The sequence below is a fragment of the Pantherophis guttatus genome, chromosome 16, assembly GCF_059756535.1.
Source record: "Pantherophis guttatus breed Tessera chromosome 16, ASM5975653v1, whole genome shotgun sequence".
NCBI lineage: Eukaryota > Metazoa > Chordata > Lepidosauria > Squamata > Colubridae > Pantherophis > Pantherophis guttatus.
In genome coordinates this window covers 13,177,181-13,194,951 of record NC_142078.1, presented here as the reverse complement: position 1 = coordinate 13,194,951, position 17,771 = coordinate 13,177,181, and the positions used below count along the sequence as shown (strand labels likewise).

Genomic DNA, 17,771 nt, shown 5'->3' with positions numbered 1-17,771 from the left:
TTTCTTCTCCTTAATTTTTCTTCTTTTTCTCATTATTTTCTTCCTCCTCCTCTTCTCCTTCTTCTCCTCCTCCTCCTCCTCTTCCCCCTTCTCTTCCTCCTCCTCCCCTTCTCTTTTCTCCTCTTTTCCACTATTCCTTCTCCCTCTCTTTCTCCTTCTCTTCTTCCTCCTCCTCCTCTTCACCCCACCCACCCCCAAACCTCCAACTCTTTAAGCAGGAGAGTTGACTGGTGAACGATTTATTGGTAGCCAAAAGAGAATAAGTTGACATTGGTATTCCACTCACACCGAATGGTAGACAAGCAGCGGAACCCAAAGATCGGGCAGGCTTCCATTTTGTCTTGGAAGGAGCAAGGCGCCGGGTGAGACTGTTCCCCTCTTTGTCATCCCTTTACCCTGCTCTCCAAGGCTGGTTTATTTATTTATTTATTTTTCTTCCCAATTTATGGAGGGGAGAGGAGAACATCCCACCCCCTTGCACAGACACACACAACCTACACACAAATATAGAGACCCACACCCACACAGGCGTTATTTCTCTTCTTCCTCTTTGATCAACCCCCTTCCCGTGCTGTCATTTGAACGCTGACGGGGGAGTGGGGCAAAGGGGGGCGAGTGCATTGCTCGTTTTGTCTGCCGCCGGTGGGGAGAATTAATTGGCATTTGCTCATATTAATGAGCTGCCCCTCCCTTTCCACCACCCCCCTCCCTCCCCACCCGAGATTCTCTCCCAAGTCCTAGTAATTAATTGTTAATATCTTTTCAGGGCTAACTTTGCCTACTCCCTCTAGTAGGGCAGGAGGGAATAGCCGGCTGCCGATCTGCCACGCATTGCAAGTGGCAGCAGCGGCGGGGGTGAAGGGGGCAGTCCTCTGCCATGCTTCTCCCCCCCTCCCCTCTTCTCCCCCCCTCCGGTTCAGCGTGCAGCGGGCGGAGTCGTCATGCATCGCCGGCGCATTCGGCAACGGTGTCAAAACACAACTTCAATTAATTCCCTCTAATTATGGCTCCAGAGAGACTGGCTTTTTATTGTTCCTCGTTAAAAGGCATCGCCTTTTTCCTTTTTTTAAAAAAAAATATATTTTTTTTAAATACCTGCTTTTTTTAAAAAAAAAAACTTTCCTTCAAATCTGCCCCCACCCCTTCCAGCCCGCCCCAAAAAAATCTTCTTTCGGTGCCCCAAAGGCAGCAAGAAATCCAGAAAGCTCTTCAGATGAAAGGAAGGGAAGTTGAGGCTGGATTTGGTGCATGATATGTCCAAAGAAAGGGTTTTTTTAAAAATAAATAAATAAATATAGGTAGTTCTTCGACTTATGACCGGTTGCTTAGCAACCGTTTGAACTATCCTGATTTTATGGTTGGTTTTTAAAATTTGATATTGATTTTAATTGAAATGTTTTAAATTATGGGCCAAATTTTATTTAATTATTTTAAATCTATTTTAACTTTTGTGTACAAATGTTTTATTTTGGCTGTTCACCGCCCTGAGTCCGAAAGGAGAAGGGCGGTATAGAAATCTGAAATAAATAAATAAATAAATAAATAAATAAATAAATAAATAAATAAATAAGATTCAGATTTTTATCTAATTTGGCAAAAATGGCACAATTGGTTAGACAAAAGGAAGATGAAACAAGGAAATACCACCTAAGGACACAAAAATGAGGAAATAAAATGAAACACTGTTACATAAATATCGTTATATAATGAAAGATTTATACATATACAGATAACATAGATACATAAATTACCAAAGTAGCTCTATTCTCAAAGCTCAAGCTGTAGGACTTGATTTTAATGTATAGTTAGTATATGTATAGTTTATACATATACTAACTATACATTAAAATCAAGTCCTACAGCTTGAGCTTTGAGAATAGAGCTACTTTGGTAATTTATGTATCTATAAACACATATAAACATGTGTATGTTTGTATATGTATATTTGTTTATTAAAATAAATTAATTAAATAAATAAATAAATAAACTTCCTGAGGGACTTGGGACCAACTGCCACCGCCCCTCCCCCCACTGGTCACAGGAATCCATGTTGGATGCTCGTTAGCCACCTCACATTTAGTTGGCAGTATCCCAGGCTCACTCGGCCACATTTTACCTCAGTGGTGAAATTTGTTTGTGGAAAAACCAGCATGGTTTTTTTTGGCAAAACCAGCCCATAGTGAACAATTACCTCAGTGGTGAAATTTGTTTGTGGAAAAACCAGCATGTTTTTTGTTTTTTTTTTGGCAAAACCAGCCCATAGTGAACAATTACCTCAGTGGTGAAATTTTTTTCTGGAAAAACCAGCATGTTTTTTTGGGCAAAACCAGCTCATAGTGAACAATTGATTCACTTTAACAACTGCCACAAAAAAAAAAAAGGCATAAAATTAGGTTGGTCATACACTTCTGTACTATTATTATCTGGAGTTTATTGGTTATGTCTGTCTATTTATCTACCCTGTTTTCCTCAAAATAAGATATCCCTTGATAATAAGTCCAATTGGGCTTTTGAGCACATGGCAATAAGGCCAGGCGCTTATTTCAGGGTTCAAAAAAAATATATAAGACAGGGTCTTATTTTCAGGAAAACATGGTATCTATCTATCACCTATCTATCTATCTATCTATCTATCTATCTATCTATCTATCTATCTATCTATCTATCTATCTACTGTCTATCTTCTATCTATCTACTGTCTATCTTCTATCTATCTATCTATCTATCTATCTATCTATCTATCTATCTATCTATCCATCTATCTATCTACTGTCTATCTTCTATCTATCTATCTATCTATCTATCTATCTATCTATCTATCTGCCCTGTTTTCCCCAAAATAAGACATCTCCTGATAATAAGCCCAACCGGGCTTTTGAGCACATGGCAATAAGGCCAAGCACTTATTTCAGGGTTCAAAAAAATATAATGATTAATTATATTCCAAATTCTAGCAGCCTACGTTCATCTCGTCTGTGTTATTGTTTCTCTCTTGTTCGCCATTTCTTTCTCTCTTCCCTCATCTCCATTTTTGTTCAGGGGCTGTTATTTATTTATTTTATTTTATTTTTTTTAAAAAATGCGCATGTGTGAATGTGAGTTTCAAAATTGAAAGTAGTAATTGATTTGCCATATGCTGCCAAGCTGTTGGCGTTTAACAGTGTGCGTTCAAGGAACTTGGGGGTTATATTAATCTTTTGCCTCCCAATAAATTAGGTTGTTTGAGGTTTCTGAGTGGCACATTTATGTACATGTACAAGAGGGAGGAGGGGTGAAGTTCCCTGTTTATCGTTTAAAATGCTTATAAAATGTGGTTTTTTAAATATATATATATATATACCAGCAGGAAACATAGTTGTGGTTTTGGCTGGCAGCAATAATAAGTTTAGGATCCGTATCTGGCTGATGTTTGTATTGGTATAAAGTCAATTCATGCCAGCAATTAGGGTTTGTTTGTTTGTTTGTTTGTTTGTGTGTCGCGTTTCTTATTTTTACAAATAACTTAAGATGGCAAGCACATCTGACACGCCTTCCTCCTCTTATTTTCCCCACAACAACAACTCTGTGAGGTGGGTTGGGCTGAGAGAGAGGGCCTGGCCCAAAGTTACCCAGCTGGCCCTCATGCCTAAAGTGGGTCTAGAATTCACAGTCACCCAGCCAGCTTTCATACCTAAAACAGGACTAGAACTCACCATCTCCTGGTGATTGGTCTAAAGTTACCCAGCCAACTCTCATGCCTAAAGTGGGACTAGAACTCACCGTCACCCAGCCAGCTTTCATACACAACAGAGGACTAGAACTCACCATCTCCTGGTGATTGGCCCAAAGACACCCAGCCAGCTCTCATGCCTAAAGTGGGAGATAGAACTCACCGTCACCCAGCCAGCTTTCATACCTAAGACAGGATTAGAACTCATCATCTCCTGATGATTGGCTCCAAATCACCCAGCTAGCATTCATGCCTTAGGCAGGACTAGAACTCACAGTCTCCCACTTTCTTGTCTGGTGCCAACGACTAGACCAAACTGGTTCTATTATGGTCAGGTCAAGTCATCTTCTAGTTAAGCTCTTGATAAGCCAACTTTGCCAATGTTTTTTTTTTTTCTTCTTCTTCCATTCCCTGGTGTTTGATTCTCGGGTGCTGCCTGGACTCCTGCAGTTTTCTTGGCAACATTTTGGTTTGCCATTGCTTCCTTCCTAGGGCAGAAAGAGAGTGGCTGGCCCAAGCTAGGCAAGACGATCTGTCGAAACCTATCTCCATGAGCATCCCTGCCTCCTTAATTTGGGTTTTGTTCTTGAAATTCAAATATGCTCTTTTGTCTCTTCTCTTTAGACATATATCCTTGACGCTTCCCGCCAGTTTCCGAGGGAAGGGGCACGGCACTCGGCCAGATTTTGAATATCAGCACTCCAATTTATATGCCATTTCAGGTAAGTGACAGATCTCCTTGCTTAATAAGTGATTTTTCTCTACATAGCTTCCTCACTTTGGGTCAGGAAGAACTGATAGACCTTTACAACCATAGCTCAATTTGCTATAATTACATGTTGTTGCTATAGGTGATTACAGGTAGCCCTGAACTTACGACCACAAGATTTCCGTTGCTAAGCAAGACAGTCGTTCAGCAAGCTTTGGCCCATTTTACGACCTTATCACAGTTGCTCAGCGAATCACTTCAGTTGTTCAGTTAGTTAGCATGGTTTTGTTAAGTGAACCTGGCTTCCTTGTGGACTTTGCTTGTCAGAAGTTCACAAAGGGGATGGAATCACATGATACTGAAACCATCATAAGTACATGCCAGTTGCCAAGCCTTTGGATTTTGATCACAGGACTACGGAGATGCTGCAACCGTCGTAAGGATGGAAAACTTATGGACGTAAATCACTTTCTTCAGTGCCGTTGTAACTTTGAACAGTCCCTAAACAAATGGTTGTAAGCCAAGGGCTGACTTACCTGTTACAATTTTGTAGGCATTGGGAGAAAGATGGCATGGCTACACTGTAAAGAGATGTGGTGCTTCTGAGGACTGATGTTTGGTGGTCCATTAAGTAGTCCTTCTCAACAACAGTCCATCCTCAGACTGAATTCTTGACAATGGGACAGAGCAAGGTTCTCACGAGGATCCAGTAATCTTCCGACCTGGTGATCTTCAAGTTCATGAGAAAGAACTCCTCAATCCATACCTTTCATGACTTCTTCTGAAGGGTGGCATTGAGTCAGAAGGTCAGAATCCCAAGAGCAACCAGAGAGAAAGTCTGAAGCGGTGTAGGGTTAATAATAATAACTTTATTGTCATTGTACGTGTATACGCAGTATACCCATACAACGAAATTCACTTAACACCCAAAGACCAGGTCCTACACAGATAACAATCCCCAAACACCCTCTCACCCACCACAGTTCCCCACCCCTAAACCACCCAAACATCCACACAACAGACCAAGTAATGCTGTCCAACAGCTGACTGATGGTGGCCCTTTAGTTCATTTGTTGAGTGCAATTATAGCTCTGGGATAAAAACTATTCAGAAAATGTGTGGTCCGAGTTTTAATTGCTCTGTATCTTCTGCCAGAAGGCAACAGTCCAAAAAGATTGTAAGCAGGATGGGAAAAGTCTCTGAGAACATTATGCAACTTTCTCAAACAGCGAGATTGGAAGATGTCGTCCAGGGCTGGTAGCTGGAGCCCAATGATATTCTGGGCAGTTTTAATGATTCTCTGTAGAGCTTTTTTGTCCGCTACAGAGCTGCTCCCATACCATGCAAGAATGCCGTATGTCAGGACACTCTCAATGGTGCTGCGATAGTAGGTTTCTTGCCTAGGCAGAGGGTTGTACTGGAAGACCTCCAAGATCCCTTCCAATTCTGTTATTCTGTCAAGGTCCAAGAAGGAGAACACAAGGCAGGAATGATTTTCACCCTGAGGACCCAAGGAAGGGGTTGGACTAGAAGACCTCCAAGGTCCCTTACCAACTCTTATCCTTGATAACATCCCTAAAGCACAGAAGGAGAGCAGGCTGTTGCAAGGAAGGAGGAGGAGATGATTTCTAATAACGGAAGTCAGGAAGGAGGAATAAGTCACTTTAAGGAGGCATAAATTGTTGACGGCGGTGCCATCGTTCTCCACCGTCTGTCCCTGCCAATAATAGGGGACGGTGCCGAAATAAAGGAGAATCTCATCGGGGAGAGGGAAGGGGAAGGGGGGACAAAGCTTGTATCTTGGATCCTTGTGTAAAAGGTTAGTGGCTAACAGGTGGTGAGGTTTTCCCACCGCATAAAGCCATGTGCAGGCTGTCAGATTCACACAGTCTGCCTGGTTTCATGTGATGGATGGCCTGTTTTCTTGATTAAACCTTCCGTCACTTAAGGAACAATAAGCTGCAGCACCGAGGTGTCGAGATGCCTCTTGTGTGTGTGTGTGTGTGTGTGTGTGTGTGTGTGTTTCTGCTTTCCATTTTTGCAGATGGGCGCAGCGCGCAGCATGTATTATTAAAACGAACCTGGCATCTCTAGCATCTTTATTTCCTTCGCAAGAGAAGCGACCCTTAAATTTTGCCCTCGTAATAGGATGGGACAGAGTTGGCCTTTCATCAGTGTAAATTGGTTAGATTAATCAATTTAAACTTAAAATATTTTTTTTAAAAAAATACATAACCGTGTTTCCCTGAAAATAAGACCCTGTCTTATATTTTTTTGAACCCTGAAATAAGCACTTGGCCTTATTGCCATGCGCTCAAAAGCCCGATTGGGCTTATTATCAGGGGATGTCTTATTTTTAGGCAAAATGGTATTTATATTCCTCAGGTTTTTTTTTTTTTTAATCATCTCTTGTCTTTGAAGTTTTCTGTGATTTTGTCAAGGTACGACAATATGCAAGTAGAAATGTATTTTTTCCCCTCCCCTTTCAAGGATAAATAGCTTTTTTTCCCTTATTATATAAGCCATCTTGTCCTTGTGTTAGTGTCTTAAGCAGGAGTGTTTTATATTTATTGAATTAATTGCTGCTTGCGCCTTTGTGATTGTTTTTTTGAATTGCTGGTTTTTTTGGCTTCCTTGTGAGATTTCTAGGATTGTTGGATATAAGATAGGCAGCCCTAACAGCTTTATAAATAGAGTAGAGTAGAGTAGAGTAGAGTAGAGTAGAGTAGAGTAGAATAGAATAGAATAGAATAGAATAGAATAGAATAGAATAGAATAGAATAGAATAGAAAATATGTCAGACATTGTCAGGCAGACATTGGTGGTTGTGATGCATATTTTGAGTGATAGGGAGCTGCAGCAGAGGGATGAAAGAGCCACATGCGGCTCCAGAGCCGCAGGTTGCTGACCCTGGTCCAGTCCCTTCCTAAAAACCTCCAGTGATGGAGCACCTACTTCTGGAGTCAAGCTGTTCCACTGATCAATTATTCTCTCTGCCAGGAAATTTCTCCTTAGTTCCAGGTTGGATATATCTCTTTAATGTTCATCTCAAAACATCAACCCTTCTAGAATCTTAACAGTGTGGTCTAAATATTCGAATTCTGTGGATCTTTCTCATCGTTCAAGAATACTAGAACAATCTTTCTTTCTTTAATAGTCTTTTTAAAAATCCTTTTTTTAAATCAGAGCTTTTTTTTTTTTTAAAGAATGTTATTCAGATTGAAGGTGTAAATAAAAAACCTGGTTGAAAGACAGCAGAATAGTTTCCTTATTTGTGAAGATGATGGAGCCTGAATTGTGTTCTGTCCATTCCCATTTATTATTAAGTAAGGGATGGAGAAAATCATAACGCACTTTAATATTCATTTATAAACATGCTACACAATCAACAAGATTTATTGAGAGTTAAATCAATGACTTTCCGGTTCATTTCAATGGGCACAAATCTAGACATTGGGTATTTCCTCCCTTTGATATCAATAGGATGTAGAAAGTATCTAAATTTCCTCGGCATACTCTTGTGTGTTTATCAGTTCAGTCTCTTCAAAATTAAACACGAGTAAAATAATGGGATTTGTCATTAACCTCATCTTTAAGCTTTCTGCCGTATTTACTTCAGTGGGTCTTGCATTGTTGCGCTACTAAATCCCAGACCTTCATATAGGCATGTCAGTATGAGGAGTGCAGATACTCCATCAAAAGTTTCAGACTAAATGGATGAGCTTTTTAATACCTTGGCAGCTTTGGGGGGGTTGAAGTTAATAAACAGTGCGTTCCAAGACAATATGTTAATGGCTCCCGGAGGGAGAAAAGTTGGATTTGCTTCCAAAACCCCAAAACAAAAGAAGGAGAGGGAGGAAAAAATGCTTTGGCTTGAAATGCTTGGGCGGCACAAGATGTTTCATCTATCCACAAAAGGCTTTGGTAAGACTTATGGGTAAATCGTACGTTACCGTAGCGGAGTTGAAACTCTTCTTTGTTTTATTTGCGAGAGGTTTTGGCAAGGCTGTCCCAATTCGTCTTTTCTTTTCTTCTCGTTGGCTCAGTTCTTTCCTTCGTTCTTGGCCAGTGCAAATTCCAGTGCAATTCAAATTGTAAATTATACCAAGAATCGCCCTTCCTTCCCAATGCAGGATCCACTTAAAAGACACCTAGGCTCTCTGGTTGGTTGGGATCATTTAGTAATTCAAGAAAGGAGCTTAGGTGTAAGTGTACTCAGCAATGGAGGAAAGCATTAGAGAAACCTCTGTCCACCTCCGTTACAAGGCTGACTTCCAGTATTTTCAGGTGAGGGAGAATCTAGTGTCTTCAGGTTTGTATTTGTAGAAGCCGTTGTAGAATCTTGCATAATAAAACGGTAGCAGGTGTTGGATTTCATCAGATAAGCAAGCTGTTGCTTGTATCTGATCTCCAGAGCTATTTCTCTCTCACATGCTTGGCCAATCATCAGACTTGATAGGTATGGCGACATCCTTAATTTATGTGGATCATGTGTTTTGGGTTTCTCAGTGCCCAAGATTCGGAGCAGGCAGAAGATGTGGGGTCCTTGATGCTCTCTGAACTTGGTAATTTTCTTGCAGACGTTTCATTACCCCACTAGGTAATATCATCAGGGCTAGAAAGGAGTGAACTCTGCTCTCTGTTTATATACAGTTCCTTCTAGCCCTGATGATGTTACCTAGCAGGTTCACGAAAAGTCGGTAAGAAGAGCCTGTAGTACAGTGGACTAAACACTGTTATTAACATCTGTTGCTTGCAATTACTGCAAGTTCAAATCTCACCAGGCTCAAGGTTGACTCAGCCTTCCATCCTTTCAAAGGTAGGTGAAATGAGGACCCAGATTGTGGGGGCAATAAGCTGATTTTGTATAAAGTCAAAGAATCCAGAAGGCAACGAATATTTTCGTCTTTTCCTGCTGGGGAACGTAAAATGAACCAGAAAAAAAAAAATCCTTTCAAAACTGTTTGAGGAAATCATAACATAATCCACCCAAAGGTCTTTTATATATTTTCAAGGTTGTCTGATTATTTACAAGTGGTTTTTCCTAGCTGGTAACCCCACTCCCTTGTAGCACTGATGCAAGAAAGCATCTTTTATATTGAGAAGCGGACCTCAGTGCGTTAAACTGTGGTTGCAGACGTGATTTCCAAGTGATCTTAGTCAGATCCTGGTTTAGCATCTACCAGACATGGGTCCTTGACTAGTCTCCCTCATCTGGACAGTTGCGTGTCTCCAGAGGTGCATTTGCACTTCAAAAAAAAAAAGGGAACGAACAGGAAGCCAAAGTTTAACAGTGTAAGCTGCCTTGCCTATAAAGAACACGAGCCCCCCCCCATAGATTAGCCCAACAAAGAAAGAATCTGTCAGTTTGCTGCAAAGGAGCTAATTATTCGGGAGATTTCTCTCACTGTTGTCTATAAGACAATGAGCCATGCCAATCTGAGCTCTTTTGTTCGCTAGCGTGAACTGCTTCTTGTTCCTTTTCCCTTCCCTCCTTCCCTCTTGCTTGCCACCTTCCGATGTTTTATGGCATTAAGGGGCTTAGCTCTCTGCTGACTGTGCAGCTGTTTTTCAGGATTGCTGGCTTCCGACGGCAAGATCAGAAGGATCTGTGAGGTCAGGTAGCCCAGCCCTGTCCTTCAGACCATGCTGCTTGGAGAGGCTGAGATTTTAGCTGTGATTTGTACAACGAGCTTAACCAAGAAAGTCACAAGCTGAGCATTTGCATTCACTCTGGGTGAACAAGCACAGGAAATCAGGAGCCAAGGTGGTTCAAATGAATAGGACACGCTAATGCTTTCTACAAGAACCTGAACTACTAACAGTCAAAGCAAATTGGCGGTAGATAACACTCAGTGGAATTCAAGATGGGCTGGACTTAGTTAGATCTCTTGTGGGTGCCAAAGGACTCAAGACTGATGACATGTTTGACCCCTCCCTTTAGGCTCAGCCTGATCATCTCCTACAACCGTGATGGCGAACCTATGGCACGCGTGCCACAGGTGGCACGTGGAGACATATCTGTGGGCACGCAAGTGTTGCCCTAGCTCAGCTCCAGTGCACATGCGCACGCCAACCAGCTAATTTTCGGGCCTTCCAGGCCCACCGGAAGTCGGGAAACGGGCTGTTTCCGACCTCCGGAGGGCCTCCAGGGGGTGTGGGGAAGGCCGTTTTTGCCTTCCCCAGGCTCCTAGAAAGGCTCTGGAGCCTGGGGAGGGTTTTACGTCTTTTAGGTTTTTATGTCTTCTAATTGTACATTTTGTCAGCTGGCCAAAGTCTACTGGAGTGGCTGCCCATAACAAAGTTAATGAAACATATAAATTAATGTTCTCACTGGAGGATTTCAAATTGCCCATTTATGAATGTAAAAAGCTTTGTGCAATTTTTTAAAAAAAAATTGGGTAAAACTTGGAGGTGGCTTGTGTACTTTGGGAAGAGACTCTTAAGTCTTCTGCTAGGCTCTAAAGCTTCCTTGGCCGATGGCTGATGAATTCCTGTAATACAGTAGTGGCCAAAATTGTGGAAACCTTTTGGGAAAAGTTTCTAAAACTAGCTAATAGCACCATTTTGGGGGGGGGAGTAGTACCCTAAAATTATATATCAATGGAAAGATAATTTAATCAAGAATGTAATGCAATAACTTTTATGAAGGATTTGCTATTAGAATAGCCGCTACAGTATAAAGAAGATGAGTGAAACACGTAAAAAAAACGAGATTATACAAAAATGATCACCATGTCAGTGAATCCTTAGTTGGGTAGCCTTTAGCATGAATTACGGCCTTACAAAGTCTTCCCATGGAGTGAACCAAGTTTTTTAATTCCGCAGCTGTTATCATGTGAAACCAAGATTGAATTATGGCTTCTATTAACTGGGTTTTATTGCTGGGTTGCTTCTGACTAACCAGTTTCTTGAGTCGGCTCCATAGATTTTCAATTGAGTTAAGGTCTGGGCTATTCTCAGTCCATTCCAGCAGTGGAATAGGATTATCTTGAAACTCCCCCCAAAAAAGTGGTGTTATTAGCCATCAAACCTCAAAAGAGCCTTGATGGTACAGTGGTTTAAAGCACCCTGTTATTAACACAGCTGCCTGCAATTCGAATCTCTCCAAGGCTCAAGGTCGACTCAGCCTTCCATCCTTTCTAAGGTAGGTGAAATGAGGACCCAGTTTGTGGGGGCAATAAGATGACTTTGTATTAATATACAAAAGTATGAAGGCTATTGCTTAACGCATTGTAAGCCGCCCTGAGTCTCCAGAGAAGGGCGGCATATAAATCAAAATTAAAAAAAAAAAAATAACACTTTCCCCAAAAGGTTTCCACAATTCTGGCCACTACTGTACATTCCTATAAAGAGGTCTCACCAGTGGTGAAATCCATTTTTTTTTTTTACTACCGGTTGTGTGGGCGTGGCTTGGTGGGCATGGTGTGGCTTGGTGGGCGTGGCAGGGGAAGGATACTGCAAAATCCCCATTCCCTCCCCATTCCTGGCGGAAGGATATTGCAAAATTTCCATTCCCACTCCACCAGCCAGAAGTGGTATTTGCCGGTTCTCCTAACTATTCAAAATTTCCGCTACCAGTTCTCTGAATTGCTCAAACTTTCCACTACCAGTTCTCCAGAACCTGTCAGAACCTGCTGGATTTCACCCTTGGGTCTCACCTCTTCCTTGTGGGGTGGACACAAGATCTTCGTTTTCAATGTTTGGGCAGTAGAGTTAGTTCAACAAACAGTGACGAAACTCAACCATGTTTGATCTCTTCATGGACTTCCAAGCTGTTATGAAGTAATCGGGTAGCTGGCATTTTTATATGTCTCTCTTAAATGATGTAAACTCAAACTCAAACTTTGGAAAGAGTGACCAGGCCAAACGTTAATAATAATAATAATAAATAAAAAGTAAAGTCCAAATTCCAAGATAGCTTTTGGCATGGAAAATCCAACATCCAGCTGATGTTTTGAGCAATAGCTTTTTCCAACTCTTGAGTCTATAGAAATACGTTGGCATTGATTAATGAGCTAAGGTGGCACTCTGAATGGGATGGCTTCCCTTGAAAAGGGGGAATGCCAAAATTCCTTGATTCTCTTTCCATCCCTATTGTGCTATTTTTTTCTTCTTGTGTTGGCCTCCCCCGCCAAACAGCCATATGCTTCCTGCCACGATATTACATGGACTTCAATTGCTTCTGGTTTTTGTTTTGTTTTTTTAATAAACCTTTTATCTGCCTTCGATGGGGAAGACAATTTAATCAACGCTTAGTCATGTCTTTTCATCCCAAAACTATTGTTTTGATTCATTATCCACCCCTCACAGACCATTCACTTTTCAAAGATAATTAAATAGTTCATACAGCCCAGTAAACTACCTTTATTAACATGGATGATTTTGGAGTGGGGGGGAATGCTGCAAAATAATTCCCTTTAGCTTCGCTAGGGAAGACAGTTTTTTCCTTCTTATGATCGGGTTGTGATGCTCGTTGCTGAATTCATCTTTTACCATATACAAAGCAAAAGAACCGAAGTCTTCATTAGCCCCAAGAACTCATAGCATTGATTAGCAAGGTGTCTTGTCTTCTTCTAGTGGAAATCTTCCTGGGGGCCCAATCTTTGGAGGAGATGGAGAAGGTTCTCAGGGAGCCATGCAAAAGAACTTGGCGGTGAAGAAAGAACTTTATTCCAGAATTGATCCATTGGGTTGAACCATTTCCTTCTCCCACACAAACAAAGCAGTCCTTGCTGTTCTCTGAGCTTGGTGGTTTCCTTGCAGATGTTTCATTACCAAATTAGGTAACATCATCCGTGTTGTCCCTTCCTTCCTTCCTTCCTCCCCTCCTCCCTCCCTCCCTCCCTCCCTCCCTTCCTTCCTTCCTTCCTATATTCTCCATATCTTCCTCCCTCCCTTTCTCCCCCTTTCTTTCTCCCTCCCTCCCTCCTTCCTTCCTTCCTTCCTTCCTATATTCTCCATATCTTCCTCCCTCCCTTTCTCCCCCTTTCTTTCTCCCTCCCTCCTTCCTTCCTTCCTTCCTTCCTTCCCTCCCTCCCTCCCTCCCTCCTTCCTTCCTATATTCTCCATATCTTTCCCCACCCTTTCCCATCCTCCCTCCCTCCCTCCCTTCCAATACTCTCCATATTATCTCTCACCCTTTCTCCTCCCTCCCTCCCTCCCTCCCTCCCAATATTCTCCATATCTTTCTCCCACCCTTTCTCCTTCCTTCCTTCCTTCCTCCTCCCTCCCTCTTTCCCTTCTCCTCCTCTCCACAAACCCCAGTCCCTTCTAGCACTGATGATGTTACCCAGTTTGATAATGAAACATCTTCAAGAAAACAGCCAAACTCAGAGAGCACCAAGGACCCCTAATTTCAGCTCTGAGCCACAAATATTTTCCTTTAATGTGTGTGTGTGTGTATCTTCTCCATTGTTTTATGTGGCCACTTGACTTGGCATCTAAGTAGCTCTCAGATCGTGCATATTTTGTACTAAAGATTTTTATATGGAGCCTAAGAGTTCTTTTTTTTTAAAAAAAGGCTTCATCCTTTGTTTGCATGGAAGAAGGAAATAGTTCAACTGAACTGATCAATTCTGGAATAAAGTTCTTTCTTCACACACACGCAAACCCCAATCTGCAATTCCGTGCTTGGTTAATTATCCCCATGGGTGTGAATATCATGTTCCAGATGTAGCAAAATGTCTTATTAGGAATGTGACTTTGCTTCTGCTCAGCTGGCTGTTTTCTTTCTCTGTTCTTTTATGAATAGGATGCTCCTATGCCAGTTGGATATTTAAACAGTTATTAACAGGATGACAATTAACAGATTGCTGGGACTGATTTTTTTTTTCCCAAAGAAAGAAGAAGGGGGGAAGGTAACATGCCGACAACCTCCTTCAAAATGGAGAACACTTTGTAAAAAGTATTGCAACGCCACAATGGCAGTGAATTTTGATTTCCCGGAACTGATATTAGACTCCTTATTAAACTATGTACATCTGCTTTTAATTTAGTCCAAATAATTGGAAAATGCAATGAAGCTTTCCAATTAAAACAGGGGCTTTATGCTGTTTAATAATACCCCCATAATATTATAGCTTATGAAATGACAGGTGAGTTGCGCGGAAGGATGAATAAAACATAAATGCAGCAAAATAAGGACAGGGGAAAAAAAAAACCCGAGACAGTTGCTCGGGATTGTAAATGCTCGATGTAATTTGCATATATTAATCTTTTTTTTTTCCTCAGCCTTAATCGTGCATTCTTCAGCATCTGAAGTTAAAACAGCGTTGACAGGCGAGAGCACATGTAGTTTTTTCGAGGATTTATGACTTGTATAATTTCTGATCTTTAATAAGCAGATATGACTGATCCTCATAGTTCTATAGAAATCGTTTAATTGTTCCAGATGGCATGTACTGATTATGCAAAATTACTTTTCACACAATTCTCTCTTTCCCTTTCCCCCAACCCCCCTTCTCCTTCCTCCTTTTTTTTTTCTAAGGCTTGTATACGATGTGCTTGATGGAGTTCAGAGTAAAATTAAAAAAACAAGTTTTATAGAGCCTTTATTGCCCGGTTTTATGGCGTGTTAAAGCACACACGTGTGTGAGGAGCTGAATTTAATCTCTTCCGTTAACGTTGACCAACATTTGGTGCGGCGTAACAGAGAATTTGTGTCTTCATCTTTTCCTTCTTTTTCTTTTGTCCCTGACGGTGTCACTAATGCTTTTTTTTTTTTTTAAAGGAGGATAAAGAGGATTTAAAAAAAAAAAAGACTGCTGAAAAATAATAGGGTACCTAATTTGTACTCTGAGTTAAATATGCAGAGGAAATGTTCACACGTCTTACGTTGATACTTGTGCTTGTGGCATAAATGAAAACAAAGCTGCTTGTGATAGTTTTCCCCCTTGTCAAGAAGGATTTTCTTTTAATAACTGGAAAGAGGCGTGAAAGTTGGGTTTTAAGGCTGCTTTATGTTTTTCGCTCAGAAGTCCGAGGCTGTTGACAGGGGAAGTCCTTCTGCTGGCTTTCTTTTCAGAATTTTCAGAATTGAACAGGCCTTTTTGTAAAAACGTCTGGTTCAGATTGCTGGATCTGTCCAAAAAAAATTATTTTTTTTTGCTTCTTGGCTGTTCAATCTGGGTATTTCTCCCACCTCTACCCACTTCCACTGCCTAATTCCTAAAATTTCTGCCCAGGCCCCTATCTCCCTTTCAAACATCCAAAATCTTTTTTTGGTGAGGTAGTTACCCCTCCAGAGAAATATTTCTAAATATGCATTCAACTAGCTTGGAAGGCAATTCTCATTCCAGTGAGATGATGATGATAATGATGATGATTTCTTCTCCTTTTCCTTTTCCTTCTCCTTCTCCTTCTCCTTCTCCTTCTCCTTCTCCTTCTCCTTCTCCTTCTCCTTCTCCTTCTCCTCCTCTTTCTCCTTCTCCTTCCCCTTCCTCCAGGTTGGAGAAGGAGGATAGAGCTGATTTGCTAGAATTAATTTCTTTCTTTCTTTCTTTCTTTCTTTCTTTCTTTCTTCTTCTTCTTCTTCTTCTTCTTCTTCTTCTTCTTCTTCTTCTTCTTCTTCTTCTTCTTCTTCTCCTCCTCCTCCTCCTCCTCCTCCTCCTCCTCCTCCTCCTCCTCCTCCTCCTCCTCCTTCCCCTTCCTCCAGGTTGGAGAAGGAGGATAGAGCTGATTTGCTAGAATTTCTTTCTTAATAATAATTTCTCCTCCTCCTCCTCCTCCTCCTTCTCCTCCTCCTTCCTTCCTTCCTTCCTTCCTTCCTTCCTTTAAAATGTTTTTTATTTTGTTCAAAAAAAATTAAAAATACAAAACTCCACAAAATGTAAGAACAGAAAAAGCAAACACAAAAGAACACAAAAACAAGCAAGACTTTAAAAAAGTGCATTGAAAATGAAAAAAATAAACCTAACACCTATACAAATATTATCCCCCCACCCACAGTTCAATACTGTTTAATACGTTACTACAAAATTAATTTCTCCCCCCTGCCCCCACAATTGCAAAACAGGCCCAAAAGATTTTAAACCACCAAATCCATTTGCAAATTACTAACCTGTCATCTGTACACTATATTAATGACAACATAGTTAACAGGAAGAACAATAATAATAAAGACAAGATTAAAATTTCAGAACTCTCTGTTAACAAACACTGAACAACTTGTAGAAAATTTTCCGTGGCGTCTTATTTATCCCATATCACCTCAAAGCTTAACATTAATCCATCCTGGATCAAATATCCATGTTTGTTTCTTAATGTGTCAATGAAGACTTTTTTTTTTAATGCCTTGCTTTCTTTGTGTTCTTTTTATTTATTTATTTTTCTATTCTTAATTTTTTTAAAAAAGTTTTGTTTCTTAATGCCATTTCTGATGGGCTTGTTTCACTAATCTGATTGGATCTACTGTATTTTTTGAGCTAACAACTGGATTGTAACCACTCGCTTTTCCAAACGTTTTGATTATTATTATTTGGCCGAGTCAAGTGAAATGGAAAGATTTGGCATGGCCCACTACGGAGGACTGGTTAGTGAAATGGAGAGAACTTGTAGAATTTCCTGAGGTGGATAAGATGACTTCTTGAATTAGGGAAAGGGCAAGTATATCTGCATTTATTGGTGATTGGAAATCCCTTATGGATTTTCTTTTGTGAAAAATGAAGTGGTGATTTATGGTTTTGATGATTAGATGGGATAGATTATAGAAAGAAGAGAGTTGTGATGTAACTTCAGAGAGACAGGTTAAAATATAATTGTGCTTATAATTGCTGTGAAGAATATCGGAAGTGACTTCTTTTTGCTGTTATATCTTCCTGAATATCTTGTTCTTTTTTTTTTACTTTCTTCTATTTTCTTATTGTACTATAGCTTTCCTTCCTTCCTTCCTTCTGTCTTCTTCCTTCCTTCCTTCCTTCCTTTCTCTCTCTCTCTTTCCTTCCTTCCTTTCTCTCTCTCCTTCCTCCCTCCCTCCCTCTCCCTCTTTCTTTCTTTCTTTCTTTCTTTCTTTCTTTCTTTCTTCTTCTTTCCCTCCCTCCTTCCTTCTTTCCCTCTCTCCATTCATTCATTCATTCATTCCCTCCTTCCCTCTTTCTTTCTTTCTTTCTCTCCTTCCTTCCCTCCCTCCTTCCTTCTTTCCCTCTCTTCATTCATTCATTCATTCATTCCCTCCTTCCCTCCCTCCCTCAAAGCAGGCAGAGTAAAACACCTTTTTCACAAACTCCATTCACACAACATGTCTAACAAGATCAGCTACAGACGTTGCAACCATATTAACGCAATGTGCAAAGTCTGATTAGGTTCAGTTGGCTGGTGAGAACCCAAACTGAGAAAGTTTCCTGAGAAAGGCCA

General features: G+C 40.8%; 1 protein-coding gene across 3 annotated transcripts in view; it reads left to right on the top strand.

Moving 5' to 3' along the window:
• MVB12B (multivesicular body subunit 12B) overlaps nucleotides 1-17,771 on the top strand; it is a 57,361-nt gene that overhangs the window by 20,249 nt on the left and 19,341 nt on the right. For all 3 annotated transcript variants that reach the window (XM_087879574.1, XM_034416581.3, XM_034416580.3), the window contains exon 7: nucleotides 4,334-4,431. In XM_087879574.1, coding sequence (XP_087735700.1) covers nucleotides 4,334-4,431 — 98 coding nt within the window. The remainder of the gene's footprint in view (nucleotides 1-4,333; nucleotides 4,432-17,771) is intronic.